The following is a 22,985-nucleotide window of genomic DNA, read 5'->3' as shown; positions in this document are numbered from 1 at the left end:
TTAGGATATAAATAGTGCTAGACTAAGGCTCGCATTAATTTGTCGTGAGATTTATGCTGAAGCAGGCATTATAAGGTGGCGGGTGCTAGGCTGAAGCAGGCATTAGAAGGTGGCAAGTGCTAGGCTGAAAGCAAACATTTGAAGATGGAAAGTGCTAGGCTGAAGCAGGCATTACTAGCGGTAATAGGCAGGCTGAAACAAGCATGTGAAGGTCTGCCACCTGACTAAGGCTCATATTAATGGGTCGCGGAATCTAGGCTGAAGCAGGCATTATAATGTGGCGGGTGCTAGGCTGAAGCAAATATTTGAAGGTGGCAGGTGCTCGGCTGAAAGTGGTGGTGTTAGGCTAAAGCAGACATTAGAAGGTGGTGGGTGCTAGGCTGGAGCAAACATGTGAAGGTGGAAGGTGTTAGGCTGAAGCAGACATTAGAATGTGACAGGTGCTAGGCTGAAACAAATATTTGAAGGTGGCAGGTGCTCGGCTGAAGGTGGTGGGTGCTAGGCTAAATCAGACATTAGAAGGTGGTGGGTGCTAGGCTGGAGCAGACATTAGAAGGTGGTGGGTGCTAGGCTGGAGCAAACATGTGAAGGTGGCAGGTGTTAGGCTGAAGCAGGCATTAGAAGGTGACAGGTGCTAGGCTGAAACAAATATTTGAAGGTGGCAGGTGCTTGGCTGAAGCAAATATTTGAAGGTGGCAGGTGCTCGGCTGAAAGTGGTGGGTGTTAGACTAAAGCAGACATTAGGAGGTGGTGGGTGCTAGGCTGGAGCAAACATGTGAAGGTGGAAGGTGTTAGGTTGAAGCAGGCATTAGAAGGTGACAGGTGCTAGGCTGAAACAAATATTTGAAGGTGACAGGTGCTCGGCTGAAGGTGGCGGATGCTAGGCTAAACAAGGCATTAGAAGGTGGTGGATGTTACGCTAAAACAGGCATTAGAAGGCGACGGGTGCTAGGCTGAAGCAGGCATTAGGAGGCGACATGTCTAGACTGAGACAAATTCACAATAAGTCAAAAAGTAGTATTTGATTGTATTAACTATTTTTTGGTTTTAATTTCATGAACAAGATTGTAATACCGGTAACAGTTGACGATAGTTTACCATGGAAAATGTAATGGCGATCCATCTACATAATTTACTATAGATATCTTTGTTGGTATCACTAGAGACAGATGTTCCAAATTTATATTACAGATCCATCATCATCCCTCACCTGATCATATTCGAGTTCTGTGGCTGCTAAGCAGCCTTGTGCATAGTACCAGTGTCGATTTCCGTTTTAAAAGACAGCTGATGCTATAACAAGTTATATTATACCGTTTTCATCTTTTATTACAATGGTTCCCGCTAGAATTGCATTCCATGCATCATTCAGAACAATTCTGGATGACAAAAACTAAACAATAATTTCAACAAATGCAGTACAAATCTCAAGCTAGTCTCTTGACAATGTGGAAATTAATATGTCGATGGTTGAAAGTATCAACTTATCATCTTTCCCCATTCGAACTTAACAGTATGGCGAGCGCGGTTACCTAGCAACCTAGGGCCGAATCTTGTCTATAAACTCGATTACCACGTTCGTGCACGTTCTGTCAAATATCTGTAAGCATGCCTTTTGGCGTTAAATCCCAATTGGGACATTTTTTTTCTGAACGCCGCTGTCAATTTCACATAAAGCTAATATGTTATTTATATTCTGTGACGAAGTCTAGAACACTAAAAAGCTGTTACCCATTATCCCAAGATCCTGTCGAGTCAAAAAACCATCGCATCGACACCACAATATACGATTACCTGCGAGGATTGTTCGTCAGAGCTTTTAGGAATAGCCTTTGTAGTGACCTTAGTGAATCAGATTTTTTACATCAAACGAGACGTGACTGGGCTTGTATTAACACCCTGTGACGCATTGAAAGGCACACCAAAGAGCCGCAATGGAGGTACCATAACATATTCTACGTTCAATGCTCAATGAGGTAGTGGAAATGTTACAATTCAAACCTTGTACGTGTGTAAATATGTTACTGATCATGCCTGGGTAGTGAAAGCCACGTACAGTCATGAATTAACGGAGGTTGTTACTACGAGGCTTTAGGTGATGTTTCATATTGCACTTTTAAAGAAAAAACGGATATTCTACTTTTCTCTAAATCACGTTTTTTTTTTGCATGAACTAAAATACTCCATGACGCAAAATCAACGGTATTTCAACATGGCGGACTGGTCATGATAATTGATATCATACATTTTGTTTTTTTTTTCAACCCAGCAAGCGAAACTGATGTGATTTTGATGTATCAGTATCATTTATTACTGGACCTTGGTCGGCCGTATAATCAGTACATAATAAATAAATACGAGTTGGTTAAATTAATATAAATAGACATTAATCAAAGCTATCAACAATAAATATGAACAAAAATTGAAAACAAATCAATCACCTGAATCGCCTTATATGTTTTTGTCGTTGTTATGTTAAATATTTTCAAGTTTATGGAATTGAGCATTATAACTATAGTTTATCTTGGTGTGTACGAATTGTTACAAGTATATATTGCTTACGTGAATCTTTACATAACTGGCAAATTAACACAAAATGTTATTAGTTTCCCATACAATTAACATTATTCACAGATATACACAGTATCAGGTGGACAAGAACGTTCGAATGGCGACCCACCTATATGTATATATAGGTATATATATTGGGTTAATGTGTCGTACATCGAAATCTGGCTAGAGCTGCTTTATATCATTGTATAATATGATTTTGATGTACAAATGTAAATTATAGGAAAATGATTTTAATTTACTGTCACAGGCATCACGTGTCTCCAGTAGTTAGACAGTGTAAACAAATATTAGTTTCCCGACTACTAGGGTAATAATAATGACTCAAAAACATCAGTTGTGAAAATTATCAGAGCTGCTATTAACAATTGAATATGCAATATGGACAACAAATTTATATTTTTCAATATTATTGCTCGATATTCTATACAGCAGACCAATACGGACCAGTGATGTATCACGAACTAAATGTGTTGCGTTTCCGACACAAACAGCATTATTTGTTAAATAAAAAAATAAAAACTAGTCTAGTAATACGCATGTGCAAAGATTGTTTATTGTACGTACCAGCGTTCATGCTCATTTGCATAACCAATGCATGAACGCCGATTACCGATACGTTTACTCTATTGCGAATATGAAGTGTAATTGCTATTACTCACTTCAAACTGTGGTCGTTTTACAATACGTGATAATTGGTTATATTAGATATGAGACAAACAAAGTTATTCGCGTGGAGAAGCTGAGGTTGTGAAAATTTGAAAAAATATATATGCGGCTTTATATCACACGCGCGTTTTAGAAAACATCTGAAACTACCAGAATTATTCGAATTAATAATAATAATGATTGAATAAATGTCTTGTAAATCCACCAATCTTCAGATATTAGTCCATTAAGCAATAGTCAGCCATGACGTCAAAAGGTCGATCTATTTGCATGGACCAATCAGGGTGCTGGGACTTGCATTACATAGTGTGGGGATATAGAAACTTATTACACGACTTTATTACACTGAACTGCAATGATATAAGGAATAAATTGAATTATGGTGATAATTCAAATAGTTTGATGGCCGGAAGCGCATACAAGTTAGTATACAAAAATAAACTCTTGCAAAGCAGGAAAGCAGGAAATCGGAATAATGATATCATCAAAAAAATACAACAAAACACGTAAAAATCAATATAAAGTAATTAATTTCTGTCCGGTTTATCTTTATGGCTGTTTGTTTCGGCGTCTGTCTGTGTATCGCTACATAATGCATGGGGCTTATCTCGCAGGGGCGTATGAATATGAATGACATGCCGTGCTGCCGCGGAAATATCAATTGAGTCCATCAGTCAACTCGATTAGCATGACACGTGAGCGAGGTTAAGGTAAATTAATATGTTGGTGAGTGGATTCTATATCAGAGACACTTAAAAGAAAAACATTAAATTACGGTAAAAGTTTATGTTAATGAGGACTGCCACGTGACTTGACATCCTACATTGTAGTTCAATAACTATAAGTGTGTAAACATATCGCAAATACCATAGTTCGAATACATAGGCTAGGTGCCGTAAGGAATCAATACGAAAGTCTTTTGTAGAATGGATCCATGCGACGCGGTTCCTGTAGGTTGTTGCTACGTGGTATTGGACGCGACGTCACGGTTACGTCAGCGGGAGTGCCATCATGTGACATAATATCAATTTGTATACGAGTAGCCGCTGGTACAAATCAATATTGTTTACAAAATGCAAATTAGTCAGATTTTTGTCAATTTTGTTATTTAGTTAGGATGCATTATGAAAGCATTATAGGCCAGTGCGCGTCACGATTTCTTAGTTTTCATTGCGGACTAATACTGGTTTGTTTTCAAAATTAATCATCCAATGATAGAGAATTAATCAAATCGGACAACTAAAATATAACACCAACGTCGCGACTGTCACGACCACAGATCAAACCAAAAAAACGTCATGATACAATTTCTGAATAAAGCGAAGTGTGTCGGCGATTCACTGTCGTCGATCTCATGGGTACTATTCAGGTCTCAAAATATAGATCATGGATATATTACTCATGTTCATCGAGTGTACACGTTTAGGGAGGTGTTATACCACGAAACAGACTGTAAAATACTTATTTATAACAAAATGTGTTTTAGAACGTGCCTACCTATAATTTCTGTACAGCTGTACGTGTAATTGATTTACTAGCTTGTTGCTTATAAAACGAACGAGAGGCAAAATAAAAAAAAATACCATTATAGATTATCCATACACGGTATTATTGTTCCTTCTTTATTTTTCTTTCTTGTTATCAGACTTGATTATGGGCATAAGGTTACGTAATATTAATTGACAACTAGTATGACATGAACTTGTTATTAGTATTTCGATAAAAAAAAAACAATACTGAACACAAAATCGGTTTACGCTGATGCATTTCTCATGCATTCGCATATATGCACGAGCTGAACACGCGCGTCACACTGCCATGAGTCCGTCTCAAATATTTGATTTGGTTTAGGACATTTTACACGGTGGAAGGTCACAATACACAATCAGAGATTCTCGAGCGACAGCAAATTACACGAGACGACGTCGCCTCAAGTAAGGCATTGTGGGGAATGCAATTTGTTGATGAACTTTGCATTGTTGCCAGAGCTAATTCTGTGTGGCATAAATGCATTACCTCTATAATCAGCATACTCATCTAGAGGGGATGTGAACCGGCGTGACCTTTAAGGGATCAATATTAGGAATACCTCGCCAATTATATAAATACATATATTTTCATCTGCCAATCTACATTTTAATTGACTTTTTTTTCTTGAATGATATCCACCGAGGAAAGCGCAATGCTCGTAGAATGTATGTGTCCTGAAAGACAATGCAATTGATTGATTGATTGATTGATTGATTGATTGATTGGATGCACGAACACTTGGTGTAATATGTCCGTGTACAATTTAGTTGTTATCGAGGGACACAGTGCAACTCCGCGGTATAGATGTAACTTTTTATTAACTCCAGCATTGATCGATATACGTACTGCCCAAATAATTCATTAACATTATCGCGCAATAAAGTGTATTATTATACAGCTGTCACCGTAACGCCATAGGTTAAAGCGTGCAGTAATATTGCGGTATTTTACGGCGTATTTCCATCTTACCGTATTAGGAAATACGAATTCCAAATATGGAATGATTACGCGCGTGAACGTCCTCTAATAATAAAAACAAACATTGCTGCCACCAGGGTTTGACCGGACTCCACACAAAGAAGTTCTAAACTTGTTGGATTTCGGCATTCCCATGATGTATCCTTGGAAGGAAAAGATATATAATAATAAGGTTATTATGGGTATACCTCAGACATTACGCCGTCGCATCAACCTCCGCTGCGCGTCAGTCGAAACTTCCGCTGTACTATCTTCGTGCATACTTTGAGGTATTCCTCGTAATAACCTCATATTATGAAATGAGCGGACATGATGCAATCGCTTCAATGTATTTATGGGATTTTTAAGAGAAAATAAGTTAAAATGCGTACACTACTGCCAGTAATGCTAAGTAGCGTACTGGAACTCACGCATGTAGTGTTTAACGCCATTGAAAACATCACGCGTAAAGGCTGGTTACATGCGCTTCGCAATGGAGTTTCGCCTACTACACGCTTGATCTGAGTGAAAGCCACGTACGTGTAGGAGCGAACTGAACGTCGTTTCATTTCATATAAGTGTATAGCAGCATACGTGTGATCTAGATAAGACCCGAGCACACCGTAAGTTCTGATAGCAATACTAGTCGGTATTTGGTAAATGCAATACGTTCTCTCTAAAGTCCATTGTTGCAGCAAAACTAATTAATAAAACAGATTTCTCTTGCACGTACAGACAATTGTTATTACAAAGGTGTATTTTTTTTAATAACTGTGTGAATAGATTGGGATATTAAATTGGAATGATTCATCTGCGGTGTAGGGTCAAATGCGGAACGAATACTGCATGGCACCTTTGAGAGTGTTGGTTGATTTGCTGACATTACAGTAGGTACACTCCCAGTGGCGATTAAGTGATTTAATGAAAACTGTATTTGTTCATTAAAATGTCGTAAATTAAAGCTCAAAAAGAAGAAATCAATCAACTCAACTTTAAGAGTTCGAGTAGTGTGATGAATACTTATTACTGGAAATGAGTTAATATTAGGTTAATACTGTTGTCCAAAAATCGACACTTCCTATTATATGATTTGGGTGCCGACTCTGTGTTCTTCCATCGCAGATATCGACGTGTTGAGTTTTTAAAAAAAAACGTAGTTAAGTTATTTTCAAAGAAAACTTAAGGTGCATATCACACCGTTTATAACATTGCCCTTTGGGATAATCTTCAAAACATAGTATCCTCGGGGGCGGAGCTACGTCACAGACGTTCCACGTTGCTAAGACGCGCACCACTGTACCATGCATTTCTATGGGCTCTGTGCGCGCTGCTGTGGAACGCCGGTCGAGCCGGTGAAAATTCGAGAAAACAATACAAACTCAACTTTGAAGTAATCCCGAACAATCAAATTTATATATGTTACACACGTAGGGCTAATCTTTTTGCACTGTTCAGAGGAGTCTCAACAATCACCCCAAAGTACCGTTTTGGGCCTTTGTTTTCACCGCCGCGGGTTGCCAGGCGGTGAAAATGCCCGGATGTCCGCCCCCGAGGATATATGACTTTCATATTTTCTCTGAAAACATGGACTTAATGCAATATAGCTTGGAAACTTGACATATATAGTACGCCCTAGGTAAATGAATTAACTGAGAAATGAAAGTATGCCCCCCCCCCCTATTGTGGAACGTCAAGATGGAATATTGCAGTGGAGAAAGGTATTCACTTTTTGTTTACAAAAAAACACTATGAGATAAGCTGTTTGCTTGAGGCTAGAAAATAGAACGGAAACTTTACTGTATATGGTAGAAAGCGATCAATTTCAGATTTTGGTACGAATACGCCGACAATGTGAATATGAGGCGCATTGTCATGGTTTATGAGTTCGAATCTTATCATACGTGTATTTCCAAGGGGTAGTTTTACTTCATTAATTCGCCATGATGCTGTCATCACTTTTATTTTGTTTTATGAACAGAATGCTGATTTATTGCCCTAATATAAGAGTGTTTAATAAATCCCCTGTGAAGGGTGTACAGTCGTTAATCCGAACTTAAATGATTCCGCTCTCAGTAGATGTCATACGTTATATGTGTATGAAATCCTAACTTTTTAGCCACAGAAGCACTTTCAGACAATTATTTAGGCGGAGCACTATGATTTCAAGATCGAATGGGAGGAGAGGGTATGGGATGGGAGGGAGTGCGAATTTGTACATTATTTGATGAGCGATGGCGTATTTGTTGTGGTTACACAACGTTAAATAATTGAATGGCCTAACAATGAACATTGTTAAACGAGGGTGGGGGTCAATCAGACATGATCTTTTAAAAATATCGGTTGTTTCGGGAATGAGATATTGTACTATACGTAGATAAGTCCAATCCTGCAAACATGATGATGGAAAATAAGTACGCGCGTCTCGGGACGACCTTCCCCACTATTCAGGAACTTACGAGCTTCCGTTTACAATTTACAATGTGTTACCGACACCATGTTTGAATTTGATTTACGTGGTTATTGTTTTATAATGGAGTGGTAAGTGGGCGGTCAATTAACAATGGCTACATCGTTGGATGGCGACATCGCGATTTTATAGTTAATGTGAAAAAGTAAGTCGGTTGTGACAATATAATCACACTTGTACATTCTCCCGACAACGCCATTTCAGTTAATGGAAACATGTACGCATGCACCCTGGTATTAATGGTGACATCACTGTATTGTTTGTTTGCAAGACAGCTGAAATGAGTAGCAAGTTGCACCATGGGATTACGATTGCCGATTACCAAAATCTCGTTTAGAGCGAGATTTCAACGAGACTTCTTTAGCTCCTCAAGTGTTCCATTCTTTTCTGCCAATGCGTTCACTGTTCCCCTGACCCGTGTAACCACATTATTTGGAACAGTGCTAATGAAGACTGGAGATAATTGAACACTATTCCAGGGACAAAAAACAAGTCTCGTGGTTCCCGCTCTCGCTCTCCAACGTTACCTCGGCGGTCATATCCGCCCAAGGTCGATAAGTAAAGACCGAACAATTACAAAAATATATATATCATCAGTTGTGCTCTCATTTGTATCATCGACCGAGCCTTCATACTTAGATTAATGGAATTAAAGCAGGAGGGGGTCATCTGCGCATGCGCACGAATTTAGTTCCAAGGGACGATGACACACGCTAAAAAAAACGCAAAGGTTCATGGGTAGACGCTCGTTTGTAAACAATGACACGCTATGGCCTTTTCACGACTCCCCATTTAAGTATACTATGTATGCAATTCATGCAATACAAAGATTCTAATAAATATTTCAATTGGCAATAAATATTAAATTTAAAAGCTAACGAAGTGGCTGAATATGACAATCGAAAGTCACTGTAAGTTTCAGGTGCATTGCACACTCATTTCAAATTGTCATTTGCATCATTCGTTCACGTCTGGAAAAATATTCAACAGCTATAATTTGACATGTTTCTTACCATAATTATCCCCAGTAATGAATACTAAATTGTAAGTTGTCGCGCGTAACAACAGAAAAGCCAATTGTAATTAATGCCCGGTAAGGAACGACGGTAATTCAAATTATGTCCGGTGCCAATTTTACCAATGGCAATTGCATCGCAATTAACGATCTCTCTGACTAGAAAATGACACATATAAACTAAGGGAGCATCCTTAACCGCGTCACAGTGTGTGTGTAGACAGTAAATGCCGCACTCGTTTCTAAAGTGCGTTACCCTTGCTTGTATAGAAAACAGAATATTTACCACGATTATTAACCACCTCAAGAATGCGTTTATTGCATGCGTGGCGATTTTTAACAATTCCTGGGGTCGGCTCAAGTACATCTAGGTAAAAATATAAAATATGATTTGAACAATTACGCAAGGGTAAGTAAAACAAACAGATGTGAACGCCAAACAGGTCCAAGCGACGGTACATTACTCGTCGATCATTCCCAACGAATCATCGACGTTTTTGATATGGATGAGTACCAAAGTAAACATGTACACCGTTAGTGCACATATGCTTATTTAATTTCAAATGCCAAGCACTTTTTATTTCATCGGATGTCAAACTTAGCTTCTTGGTTTATTTGCATTATTGTTATTATATTTGTTATTATTTGCAGCTCAAGTAATCAGCAACGAAAACCTACAACGTATACGAAACAAACATTGTGTGAAATGTACTTTAAAGGGCGGCAGTCGTCGTGCCGCGCCCTGTTGGATATGGACTCATGGCGATGTATACAACGCGTGTAAAATACATTGTTTATTTACATGAATTTCGAATACGCGCTGCGCGACGACCACCGCGCTTTAACAGAGAACTTGAATTGAGGTCAACACGCTTTAAAGCGGGAGGGTCGCCACCTGCGTCTCGAGCGACGTTAACAACACACGCTGAAAAGGCTCATGGGTAGACGCTTGTTTGTAAACAATGACACGCTATGGCCATCTGACGCATGCGCAGGTGACGACTCCCCCGCTTTAATATAATAAACACAGCACTATTTCCACTTCATCTGATACATGGAAAAGGTTTATTAACTCAGTTATTATAAGTACTATTAATATTAACTTCCAGCATGTATTATTAACATTACTTTCGTTTAATAGAAAAAAAAAACTGAGGCATTGAAACTTATCCGAAGAATAAACACAAGACAGAATTGTGGTATAATTCTATTACGCTACATATCACATTACGATACATTATAGTGGTTGTACCCACTCAAAAATGAAAAATATCGAGTAATTCATTGAGCCAATTTAGAAATCAATATTGACATGTGTCAATTTTTCCGTCAAATTAATATATATCCGTCCAGCGCTCCAGTCAATCATAAGAAACGATGCATGGGAACAAGTGAGCGTGCACAATACCGTAATTACAAGGCATAATTTAATGCACTGTAAGCCTATTAATTGGAATAAAATTGCGACAGTTGCCGGCAGTAAATAAGGTTACATGACATGGGTTATATTTAAAAGCAGTGGAACATTTTGTTTACCTTCACTACCCACCTACACAAAGATACAGTCGTTGCACGGAATTTCATTCGATGTGCGTCCCATGTCACGTGTACAGCGCGTGTACCATACCTTGTTTGTTTACACGACATTTGTATTAAGTTTCAATAATGTACACAAGAAGCTGCCACATTATTAAAATGTAGATTTTGGCGGTGGCACCTAAATTTATATTGTATATGTTTATAATATCAACACAATTTACATATATATTGGTATCTGGTTGACTGTAATACAAACTGGTATGTTTGTTTTCACGAACAGGTGTTTCAAAAATGGCGGCGGATTTGTCACGGTGCTATAATCTCGCGTAACTTTCTGGCGAGTACGGTTCTAAGGCCCGTGGCAGTATTATTAGAATTAGTGATCGATGACGTAGAGAAAGGATGTGGGGGAAAAAGTCACTGGAAAGCAATAAATTTCCGTCTCGTCTCGCGGTGGAAAGGTATACAAATGCTCGTTTACGAAGATTTACAACTATAGCGAGTATTAGATTGGAGACTGGTTTAAGGATCATGTCGTAAGGTGGATGATCTAATTGAGAAAAAAAAACACCAATGCTGAAGCACGCATGAATTCACAGTAAAAGGTACCTGGTTATCTATTTGCGTCTGAAGTCAAATGACATGCGACACAGCACTTCAAAGCGCGCCCGACTTCCCACCTGCTGGACGTGTTGGTACTGAGCAGTATGCGATTCAATACAACCCTAACAATTAAAAATGTAGGAGCACTGTTATCTACTGTAATTGAGGGGTAAATTGACAAATTGTAACTGTATTAAAAAACTAAGTCTTTATTTGCTCATATGGTTAATGGGTAAGCCATGTGGCTTCTGAAACATATTCGTTTTTTGTCTAATATTACAATAGTTTGCCGAAGGCTATTTTAAACATTAACGGGAATATACATAATTGCAAATAGAACGGACATTTTATATGGATGGGCAGCCTTACATATACCGCAGTCTAGTCCTTCAATTACATCAAGTGTAATGAATTACAATAATAATAATTAATAATAATATACTAATTAATCACAGAAATAATAGGTAGAGTTCGACAATGGAGAAATATTGAACCTCGGCGTCAAAGACAAAACACAAAGGTGGTGTTTCTATGGAAACCATCAGACTTGTAACAACTAGTATATTGTACAACACGAATTCGAAGCAAATATCATACACGCCTTGTTTGTTTCCAAAGAAAACACGTGCCATTTATATGTTTTAGTGATTTGTTTCTTTCCTAATATTGTGGGTAAAAACTAGCAGTATTATTGTTTGGCCACATATGACAGAAAGACAACAAGTCACGTGTCTGAATGTAATAGACTGCATATTTTCAGTAAATGTACATACTCGATTATATATACAACCTGGCGAAACTGGTAACGTAATGGCATCAGAGATTATTAAACGGGTGACCATTTGACAGAGAGATGCTGAATCGTTCGAGTTACGGGTATCGAGGTACGATAACATCGAGTTACAAAAATGACCACGCCCATATATCAGAACCCATGCCTACTTCTGCGAAACAACGCCCAAATTGTAACTTTAAATAAGAGTTAACCAAATTTCAAGTTACGGGCAACATTTATTTTTATTTTTGCCAAACGTCCAAATTTAGTAACTCGAATTTTAAATAACAGTTAACCGAACATCGAGTTACGGGCAACATAGAATTTATGTTTTTTAATTTTTGTAACTCGATGTTCATAACTCGGAACAATTCAACATCTCGTGTGGCATGTGAAAATGCATATGTATTAAAACTATTTAATTAAGGGGATACCATACGGTACACGCAATCATGACATGGCGGATTAATGAGTATTATAATTACAAAAAAAAATAATTTAAAATAATATTATACTAAGCGAGCAGGCTGGCGGTCCTGACTCATTGTATTATTTATACAATTTTACGTCAATCCGGCTTTATCGTAATAAGCTTGCCAGTACATGAAAATGAATGCTCGTGTATACCAACAATAACCACAAATAGTTTTGAAATATAATACATTGGCGCTAGAACACGTCGTCTGCAACATAAAATATTATAAACTATGTCGTAAATTTCTCGACAAAAGATATAACCAAAGCATGAATGAGTAACATTATGACAATCTGTTATTGTTCGTGTATAGACCGTGTATAGACTTGCACAGGCAATAAAGTTTTATACGGACAATTATCAAAATAAATAACTTAATTGACCTGCTAGTCTCAGATCACGGTAGGAAATATCCAATATGAATACCTAATACAAACGTCTTTTGTATTTCGATAAACACAATATCCACAGTTAACACAACGCTTACAAGGCAAGTATTATTTCTTAGTTTCAAATAGTGTCTATTTACTGGTTTGTTTTGTTCTCAACAATACCCATTTACTAAAAGAGAACTAGGTTGTTGTTACATGATTCAAGTGGAAAGCACGACGTTCCCTCCACTTTTTAATAATGGAACATTTTTTTTTTCATTTTTTAAACCTTTTTGAGGGTCCTTTGCCCAATGTCCTTTTATACAAAAGAGTTATGTCACCAATGTATCAGCTAAAACTCGGAAAATTCACAGTATTACTCGGTTCTAGTAAAGGTTTGAGGCCCGTAGTGTTGGAACCGCGACCCCCAAACAGGCTGTTTCGTCATTTTCGTTTGCAGATTTGGCGAAGGAAAGCACGATTATAACTTCCCACGTTGCATTTATGTAATTGAAATACGAATTGTTAAATTTAGATTATCGTTAATGAAAATAAATTAAAATGAAATGGCCATATCGCTTGAGAGCAGCCTGAAAATGTGTTATTAAAACAACTACACAAAATCCGCCGACTGAGCGTTGACTGCACGGTTGACAACTTTGAAGAGACTCGGTAATGAAATTACAATTTAAACACGTTTACACATAATGAGCAAGCATAGAACGCAGCATCGGGTCATAACAATGTGTTTCAAGCACTTTACATGTCGATACGCCAAATTTAAGATGCAACAATTTCATTACACGCAAGGGGACATTTTAACCTCGCCTTCACCTCAGCTCTTTTCTGAAGTGGGGCTTCATGTCAACATTTTGCGAGATGCGAATTCTTTCCTCGGCAAACGCTGCTGCATTACGGCAATGTGTCGCAGTCAATGTCGAGCACTCAATTCCGATAGCTGTGAAATAATTGAGCCAAAATCAGAGTAGCATCGTACTCGGGAGGTGGCATACTTAAATCGAATCCAAGGTAATACAAATGCAACTCATTACTATTTAAGTGAATGTAAACAAGAACCGGTAGGTCAATCGTGGCAGGGACTCAAATCAACTCTTTTCACATACATTCAATAATGACACAGTTTTATTAAAATCGATTGTATGTGTTGCTATGCCAACTATTTTCAAGCAAGTTGAAGACTACATTTCTGAATCGCAGTGAAACTGTTCAAAATAAATTTCATGGGATTGAAAAACAACACTTTAAAAAAAACGACTTTCTATTATTCATTTTTATTATAATTATTGTTCACTATTGAGCACTGTGTACCAAACATTGGACTGGGGATAGTCGTACGATAGCTTAAAAATCAATATATGAAACACTTAAAGCCGATATTGGATTATTTTCAAATCGATAATCGCATCATACGTTTTTCAGAATTGCTTATTAAATTGTTTAACAAGCTGGCACATAAACTTTTTTTCGCATCTGAAGACGAAATGCAACAAAGCATGCCAGGTTTCTGACAGTTTTGTGCAACGACAGTGACAACACCATGTATATTACAAGATATGAAGGACAACCAAATATTAGTGTTTGTGAACACATCATGATTGATTGAGTTTTAAACAAAAGGTGTATTTTCTGGAGGGGTGATACACACACGGTACTTTTTGGAAGATTTCACTACAGCATATTCTGAAAATGGGTTGTTGTACACAACAGGTTGTTGTATAATTTGTCCGTCCGCCAGGTGTTCTAGTTTGTATGCTTTCGTCAATCAATCACCGATACCATCGGTTACGACAATCTAACCCAACCTTTAAATTCAAATCACTAGTTGCAAAGCGGCGCGCCACAGTCGTCACGCAGCGCGCCACAGCCGTCACGCAGCGCGACACAACCGTCACGTAGTGCGCCACAGCCGTCACGCAGTACGTCACAGTCGTCACGCAGTGCGCCACAGTCGTCACGCAGATATGAAGGACAACCAAATATTAGTGTTTGTGAACACATCATGATTGATTGAGTTTTAAACAAAAGGTGTATTTTCTGGAGGGGTGATACACACACGGTACTTTTTGGAAGATTTCACTACAGCATATTCTGAAAATGGGTTGTTGTACACAACAGGTTGTTGTATAATTTGTCCGTCCGCCAGGTGTTCTAGTTTGTATGCTTTCGTCAATCAATCACCGATACCATCGGTTACGACAATCTAACCCAACCTTTAAATTCAAATCACTAGTTGCAAAGCGGCGCGCCACAGTCGTCACGCAGCGCGCCACAGCCGTCACGCAGCGCGACACAACCGTCACGTAGTGCGCCACAGCCGTCACGCAGTACGTCACAGTCGTCACGCAGTGCGCCACAGTCGTCACGCAGTGTGCCACAGCCGTCACGCAGTGTGCCACAGTCGTCACGCAGTGTTCCACAGCCGTCACGCAGTGCGCCACACAGCCGTCACGCAGCGCGCCACAGCCATTACGTAGCGCGCCACAGCTGACACGCAGTGCGTCACAACCGTCACGCAGAGCGCCACAGCCGTCACGCAGCGCACCACAATCGTTATAGTCGCCACACAGCGCGCCACAATCGCCACTCATCCAGCCAGGCCACTGTCGTCAGGTAAACAGTTCATTGTGCATGCAAATATTAGGTATCAACATTCATACGTACATGTACAGTCTCCGGGCATGGGACGCACGTGCAACACGACGTATTGCGACAATCCGTACCCGTACTCCACATGACAAGGGTACCCGTTAACGAGAACCAGGCACCATGAATGCGCAATCACAGTTAAATGCATACGATATTATCGCAGTTTTGTACCTTGATATTCCATGTGCGTGTTGAAGGGATGTATTCTCTAGGCTTTCACTAATCTCCATGGGGGGTGCCTGGAGGTCGAATGACCCCTGGAGACAGTTATCTAAGACAAAATCAATTAGAGAGTATTCTATAAGCAACCATTATGCGAGGGAATACGACTTTTTACCGTTTAGATTAACGGAAAGTCGTATATAAAAAAATGTATATCACTAACTCGTACCTTCCGATTAAATGTGCGATTCTAAAGCGAAAAAAAAATCGACACTGACTGCACGCGCATTTTCAAAATAATGTTTCTGGCTTTGAAAATCATCTCGTCTTATGACATTCAATATTGAATGAAAATAAAAGAGAACTGGGTGTGTCTTCGTATGGCTTTTCCGATGTTATTTAAACAAGACAATCCAGTTATTCAAAGCCGGAAGCAATCTCGTTACTCACGTGGGCCTGGCGTCAGCATCGTGAACAAATTTGAATTACGAGGCAAGTTTGTTACGTCACATATGTTAATGCAACGGTTTAATTACGCGCTAGATCAGTATAAGATCAATTAACTCTCTTTTTACATTTTATTTTTGCAAAATTAAAATAAATGGCGCAAATCACGGAAATGAATTCCAAGTCAAATTATGGTAATTGTTAAAAGTAGTAAAAAGGCTATTAAATAATTCATTTCCGGCGACTCACAACAAATTTGGTAGTGTTATACACGAGACCAAGTACGATAATTGAATGAAATTTGCATTATTATGATAATTAAATAATTAATTAAGTAAAACAACATTCATCATAGATGGGTGAGATCACTAACAACTGTCGAGCATAATTAGTAAAGCAAAATATGCACAAACCATACAATTACATAATTATTATTATAAATATTATTTTTAACAATTCATACTGGGTTTATTTTAACCGGTAGAGAGTCCGTATACTATGGAGTAGAAACTCCCTTCTTTTCCTTCCATTATACACATACAAGTAAGTGAAATACCCACATCACAATTGCAAATATACAGTTGCGTCGACTCGGAAAGCTGAGGTGAAGCCGAGGTTACAAATGCTCCTGCGAGTCAATACAGTAAAGTATTGAGTTGTGCTGTGGTCAACATTTGTAATATCAGAATGACGCGGCTCGCCCGTAGTCCCGTGCCAGATTTGGCGATCCGGGGAAGGTTATGATTGCTTTACTAATTAACAGGTCATTAATCAGAAACAGTTATTACAGCAACGTTCAATCTATACAAAGAACCGATTATTTCTACCTCCATTTGTAGTGCGTTTACTATGTGTATTACTGTAGATTTTTCACAGCCTATATAAAGACAAACCTTTGAAGGGCACAGTTGAAAATAAACTCTCTAAAATCATTTATTTGCAAGCGGTAATCATCGTCAACACTAAACATCAATTTACCTTCAACTCTGTTAAAGATAGAGGCCGCGAATGTGTATTACCCAAGTCGTATTGTAGAGATAAAAACAGATATGGTCGACTTTTCCCATCTTTGGGCTATGACTGGCCGCGCGATTCACACTTTCGGACATTACAGTGCAGCATTTTTACATTGTATACATCTTCTCGTTGATTTTTTTGAAATTGGCATATTCCCTATTTGCATGTAGATCTTTATTAAAATGATTGAAAACTGAAGAAAAACGTATGGAAAAAAGTGAATGTGTGAAGCCATTTTTGAAAATGTTTAATGTTCAAGAAATGTATATTAATTTTTCATTTTTGTACACCGGGAGATTATTATGACTATTAGCAATAATAAAAATATTACCGAATGTTTATATTGCACAGTTAATATACGAACTCCGCGAAGGGAAAGTAAAACACGAACATAATAAATTAGAGTTACGCGCGTACTCGTACGACTGAGTCTATATTCGAACCAGTAGAAACTGCGCAATATTATGCGCACATCGCTGAAGTGAAACTGTATTGAGCATCCTTAACAAATCACAGGCAGCTGCTTTGTTTCTCAAAGCTTGTCGACTATACATTCTGATAAAATAATCCATGTCATGTCACGTGATTAGGTTGCGGATAGAAATCGTTTGTGCTTGTTTGTATCCCCTTCAGGGAGCTTAGCGCGCGTAAGGACCAGGAGGATTAAACACAATATTGAATACTATGACTCGCCAAAGACGTGATTAGTTGTACATGTATATATTTGCGAATGATATAATAGTATTTAACAAGACGTGTGCAAACACGTCGATGTGTGCAAGTCACAGCATATGGCTGAACCGGGAAAAAATATAGCAGTCATGAAAACAACGGCTCGCTGTTAGTTGTTACCGGGAGTCGCGGGCGTCTGAAAGACAGAATGCGAAAACAGTTGTATTCACCCGAAGCCTGAAGTATTGTGGGTCATTAAATAAAATGACATATAATGTATCATTGTCAATAGAGTAAACACAGTATAATACATCACTGTGTCAACCGTAATAGCACCGTCTGTTTGAATGTCAACATGATGGCCATGTTGGTGAAGGCAGCAGTAAATAAGGTGGCGTCGACTATAATACAACACAAGCATATAAGTTGTCGAAATGCAGCATAAACGGTCGTCACCCGCATATTAAAAGCGACCAGCGTCTAAACATTATTATAAAAGCATACATGTTGCCAAAATTACACATGTCACGAAATGACAGGGTCAGTACCCTGAATATATGACGTATATTTGTGATAATAGTATGTAATCGGCGGTTAATGGACACTTTCTTTTGAACAACAGTCATTATCTTCCAGCTATCTATACGTTCTCCCACTGTGAAGCCATATAGGTTCTTTACTAGACTGGCAAAACACACTGCACTCAGTCAAGCAAAGTGCAGTTGTACACACCGTAACCCAAACTGATGGGATGAATGGCCCAGGGGAATGTTTCCCTACGATAAACATAACCGTAATTTATGGTATTTTGCCATGTTAAAGTGTAACTGTAAAATGTGACAACCAATTGCATTGTTTGGGGATGAATAATCGAAAGTTTCTCATTTACAATAAATGTGTGTGTTCACCCTGAAAGCGAAATGCGAAAGTCATACACAGAACGAATATATCAACAACCACACTTTCCGAGCTGCTGCCAGCACCGTATTCAAGCTCATGCAGCTTCTGAAGGCATAATATTTTGGTAATTACAAAGTTATTTTAAAAAAAAAAACATTGTTAATAATTTTACTCGGCGCATTAAGTAGAGATGCAACAGAATGGTACGCGCTATCATTTATTCGTTCGCGGGCACGCGTGTGTATAGTGATTATGTATACGAGTGCATGGCACAATGATACTAGTACGCAAACGTTTCCAACGGTTAGTCGTTGACCTTTCAAAGACCCGGGTTATCTCAGGTGATATTGTAGTGCCTGTATATGGTCAGTTTAAATTAAAACATAGGTTAATTATCGAAGCACATGTTAATAGAATTTGTGCACAATAACATTCGATTGTGAGCTCTGTCTTAACCAACTGACACAGGGATGTTCCCACGCTTAATCAACAACACCCCTACTTCCGGGTCACTCACCTGGTAACCCCGAAATAATCTGTATACTTCGTTCTTTGTCTTCTTGTGCTGTTTTGGCATCGATTCCAACATCTGGCGGTCTCTTGCTCAGCCATGTGGACTCGTTCTTACGTGAAACACCTTTCATGGCGACTGTACGGTTTGGATTTGACGCGGTCTGCACTGCACGATCGGCCTCGTACCCATGGTATTCAGCTTTCCCGTCGATGGAACCGACTCCTCGGTCGTACTCGAGAATCTCACTGTGGAAGTGGGTCGATAACATAATTACCGGTGTCATCACCAGTAAGACGGCGATAAACGCCCTGTTAGTACATCGTCTGCGCCACAGACGTAACAACTTGGTGCTGACGCTGGCCATGGCACTAACCGTACATTGGATTTCCCAGTGAGGTCATCTGAGGTGAGGTCTCGCCGCCAGAACTCAACACTAACCCCAAAGAACCGCCCGCGATCGCATGAATTCGCGTGAAACCACTTGTTTTCAATGGGCAATACACAACTGTACAGTACAACACTGAAATACTAAATAATAAACGTGCTAATAATAAAACGGTTTTCAAAGATAGGGGTCAACCATCGGTGATCATGTGCTGGTAATTTTTATCTGACACACGCCACGCCTTTATAACCCTCCTTCACCGGTCTCCTGGTCTCGCACCGCGGTTCCGTCTTTCAATGGTGCAGTTCACAACGTCGAATATAAGCAGTGCGTTATAGTATTCCGGCGTTCAGTAGTCCCCCTTTAGTAAAGCAGTCGTGTCGATCAACGTTTCACATACCTGTAGTCAAAATATAAAAATAATATTAACATGTGCATGATCGCTTTGTGTACATACGTACATGAAGGGCAGAGCGAGCTGCTACTCACCGCACGACGTCTCATTACAATGACGTCCGCACGAAGGAGATCACCTAGTGAATCCTCACCTGGCACGTGACAAATGACGTCACGTTTACACATACATAACAACACATTAACCCAGTCATCACTATAGAGCGATCGTTATGCCATATCTACACGGCCACGGTCTGCTACGTAAAGTACGATAACGCACATTACCGGTGATAGCGGCGACGTACGATTAATACTACTCAAAAGATAAAACTACACTGTTACAATCACGCCCATTCTAGCGATACTCCGGCAACGTGGACTACATTTAATTATGTCTTCCATAGTCTAATTAAATTGAATAATTACCAAAGACTACGAGTAGTAATAATAATAATAATAATAATAATAATAATAATAATAATAATAATCTTTATTAAAACCGTATCCCAGAGTGGTATCTTAGTTGAAAATACAATAAAGTAACACACACACACAAAAAAAAAGAAAAAAAAAGAAAAGACAATCACATACATATTACTATTATTTTTATGTACATTATGTATTTCACAGACCGGATTTCGCGCCGAAGTAATTATTATTATTCAATTATTAATTACCAAATTATATTAACATAATTATCTGAATGCATACTCCTCTGTCGCGTAATTTCCATACATAATTAAAAATATCATCAATTTATTTTGTTATTGTGTGAGGGCGAGGTAGTCTGGCAGAATACAACAAGTACACTCTGGTTCATAGGCCACATTTCAATAATCTGATTTCACAGCAAATTGAGAATTTTTAAATATTTGAAAAAAAAAAAAAAGACAAATTTATGTAAACATTCATTCATTTTTCTTAAAAACTGCCTTTACAATCAGAGACAAAAACGGTCATCATATAAATTCGACAGCGTCTTACTCATTGGAGTAAACGTTCCACAGAAATTAAAAAAACAAAACATATTTTATTGTACTTAGTAGGTGATCAACAAATAACAATACCACTAACAACTTGAAGTTCTACACCTTCTCTAATTGGGTGAAATTATTGTCAATCGAAAGTACAAAATGAGCATCTCAAATGCACAACTAATTAAACAGAGTCTGCGCCCCGTTCTCAACATGGGATGTTGTTTTCATACACGTGTTATAACTAGACCCGAAGTGTCGGAAATAGACCGCCACTGGCACTTGGTTAGGTCAAGTACGAAGCCTATGCCGTGTACTGCATTGCACTCACCAAGGTTTGTGTATCGTATGATGTAAACACTGGACATGCCATAACTGCGGTACGGAATGTCATGGGAAACCAAAGGAAAACAAAACCCAAACCTTCTCGTCGCGACATTTGATCAAACTGGAAATGACGATTAGTAAATACAAAAATAAAACTGTCAAACCGACATGTAATGACGTGTAGTTCTGAGTTCATTCTGCATACATGCCTACAATGAATGCGCAGTTAACGGTACGTACTTCATGCCGTAACTAACCCATACACATTCCAAGGTCAACGTACATAACACGGTTTGATCGCCGCGCCGCGTGGTTCCGTGGTATTTGGAGTCCGGATAAGTCATATGATAGATCGGTCAGCATACACGATTCAATCGGGGCTTCGGTACCGACCGATTGCCCAATACACCAACCGATCTAATATCAAACTTATTCGGACCCCAAATCGCCGGTCATGGTTGACAACTCGGCTACACAGTGTCCGGGTTGCGATGCATAGAGAGCCATGAACAGCTAAACTGTGGTATCAACAACTCAATACAAGTTGAGATTACACACGTTTTACGCAGATGGGAGGAGGGGGGTACCGTGATGTACAATCAAACCGTCACCGTGGGTCACTAATATATCGTTGAACTGTGTGGTCGTGACAAAGTAAACACCGACTCCACAACAAGGAACCGAACACTAGTCTGGATCGCAAAGGTGCGTGGGCCTGTACCGTACGTGTGAAAGGCGATGTAGTCAACGATCTGCAATATCTGCTTGAAATCAAGTCGCTCTAAATATTTGAATCGATTAGTTGGTTGATTGAAACACCACCGTCGGTCACAATAATATTATAAACGGCCCAAAACGGTCTGTAACCGGCGTCGATAGTGGCAGTTTCGTGTGACGACAGTCCCCCTGATTACAGCGAAAGCCATTTTGATTCCACTCGCTGGGTCGCCGACAGCTGACACCCGTTGTGTTGAGGTATCATACTTCTATAGGTATACTATGTTATACTTAACTGTTTTCGAGCTCGTACTAAAATCCATAATAACACAGCGAATATCCGTCAAGCAGCAGACATCGTCATTCAAACACCTCAGCGAAGCCGAAATGCACTCTAGAAACTTGCCTTTGTTCAGTTGGAGATAGCGCGTGGCGTGACCTTTGACCACTTTGGTTGACACTTTGTGGCCACACCTGCAATTCAGCGTAACCTCATGTTATTTCAACATTTGAAGTGTTCAAATGTCATCCAAAATATGTCCAAGAATGTTCAAATTAAAAAAATACATAATTATCAGGCCATTATGTTATAAGGGTTGTATAGCATTTGAAGATACCTGTTTTTAATGTTGAGGGCAGGGGAAATATAATGAGATATTTTTTTAGTTCACCGTCACGGGTTTTTTGAAATAGTGGCATCGATCGATCACTGAGCAAGGTTGGCACTAAATGTGTGACTTCGTGTAAATGATCCACTGGAACCCATGCACTGATCCACGATTTCTGACGAGGAACATACCTTTACAGTGACACCATTTCCGCGTTGTATTATTAC

General features: G+C 39.0%; 1 protein-coding gene across 1 annotated transcript in view; it reads right to left on the bottom strand.

Annotated features, from left to right (window-relative positions):
* LOC100372495 (sialate:O-sulfotransferase 2-like) overlaps positions 1–22,580 on the bottom strand; it is a 38,475-nt gene extending 15,895 nt beyond the window's left edge. The window contains exons 1-2 of the mRNA XM_002740965.4: positions 22,447–22,580; positions 19,355–20,136 (exon numbers count right to left, since the gene is read on the bottom strand). Of these exons, the coding sequence (XP_002741011.3) occupies positions 19,355–19,715 (361 nt within the window). The 5' untranslated portion in view covers positions 19,716–20,136; positions 22,447–22,580. The remainder of the gene's footprint in view (positions 1–19,354; positions 20,137–22,446) is intronic.
* Between the last annotated feature and the right edge of the window lie 405 nt (positions 22,581–22,985).

This window comes from Saccoglossus kowalevskii, chromosome 16, assembly GCF_978046115.1.
Source record: "Saccoglossus kowalevskii chromosome 16, keSacKowa6.1, whole genome shotgun sequence".
NCBI classification, from domain to species: Eukaryota; Metazoa; Hemichordata; class Enteropneusta; family Harrimaniidae; genus Saccoglossus; species Saccoglossus kowalevskii.
Note: the sequence above shows the minus strand (reverse complement) of the source record. Positions and strands in the feature narration are given on the sequence as shown.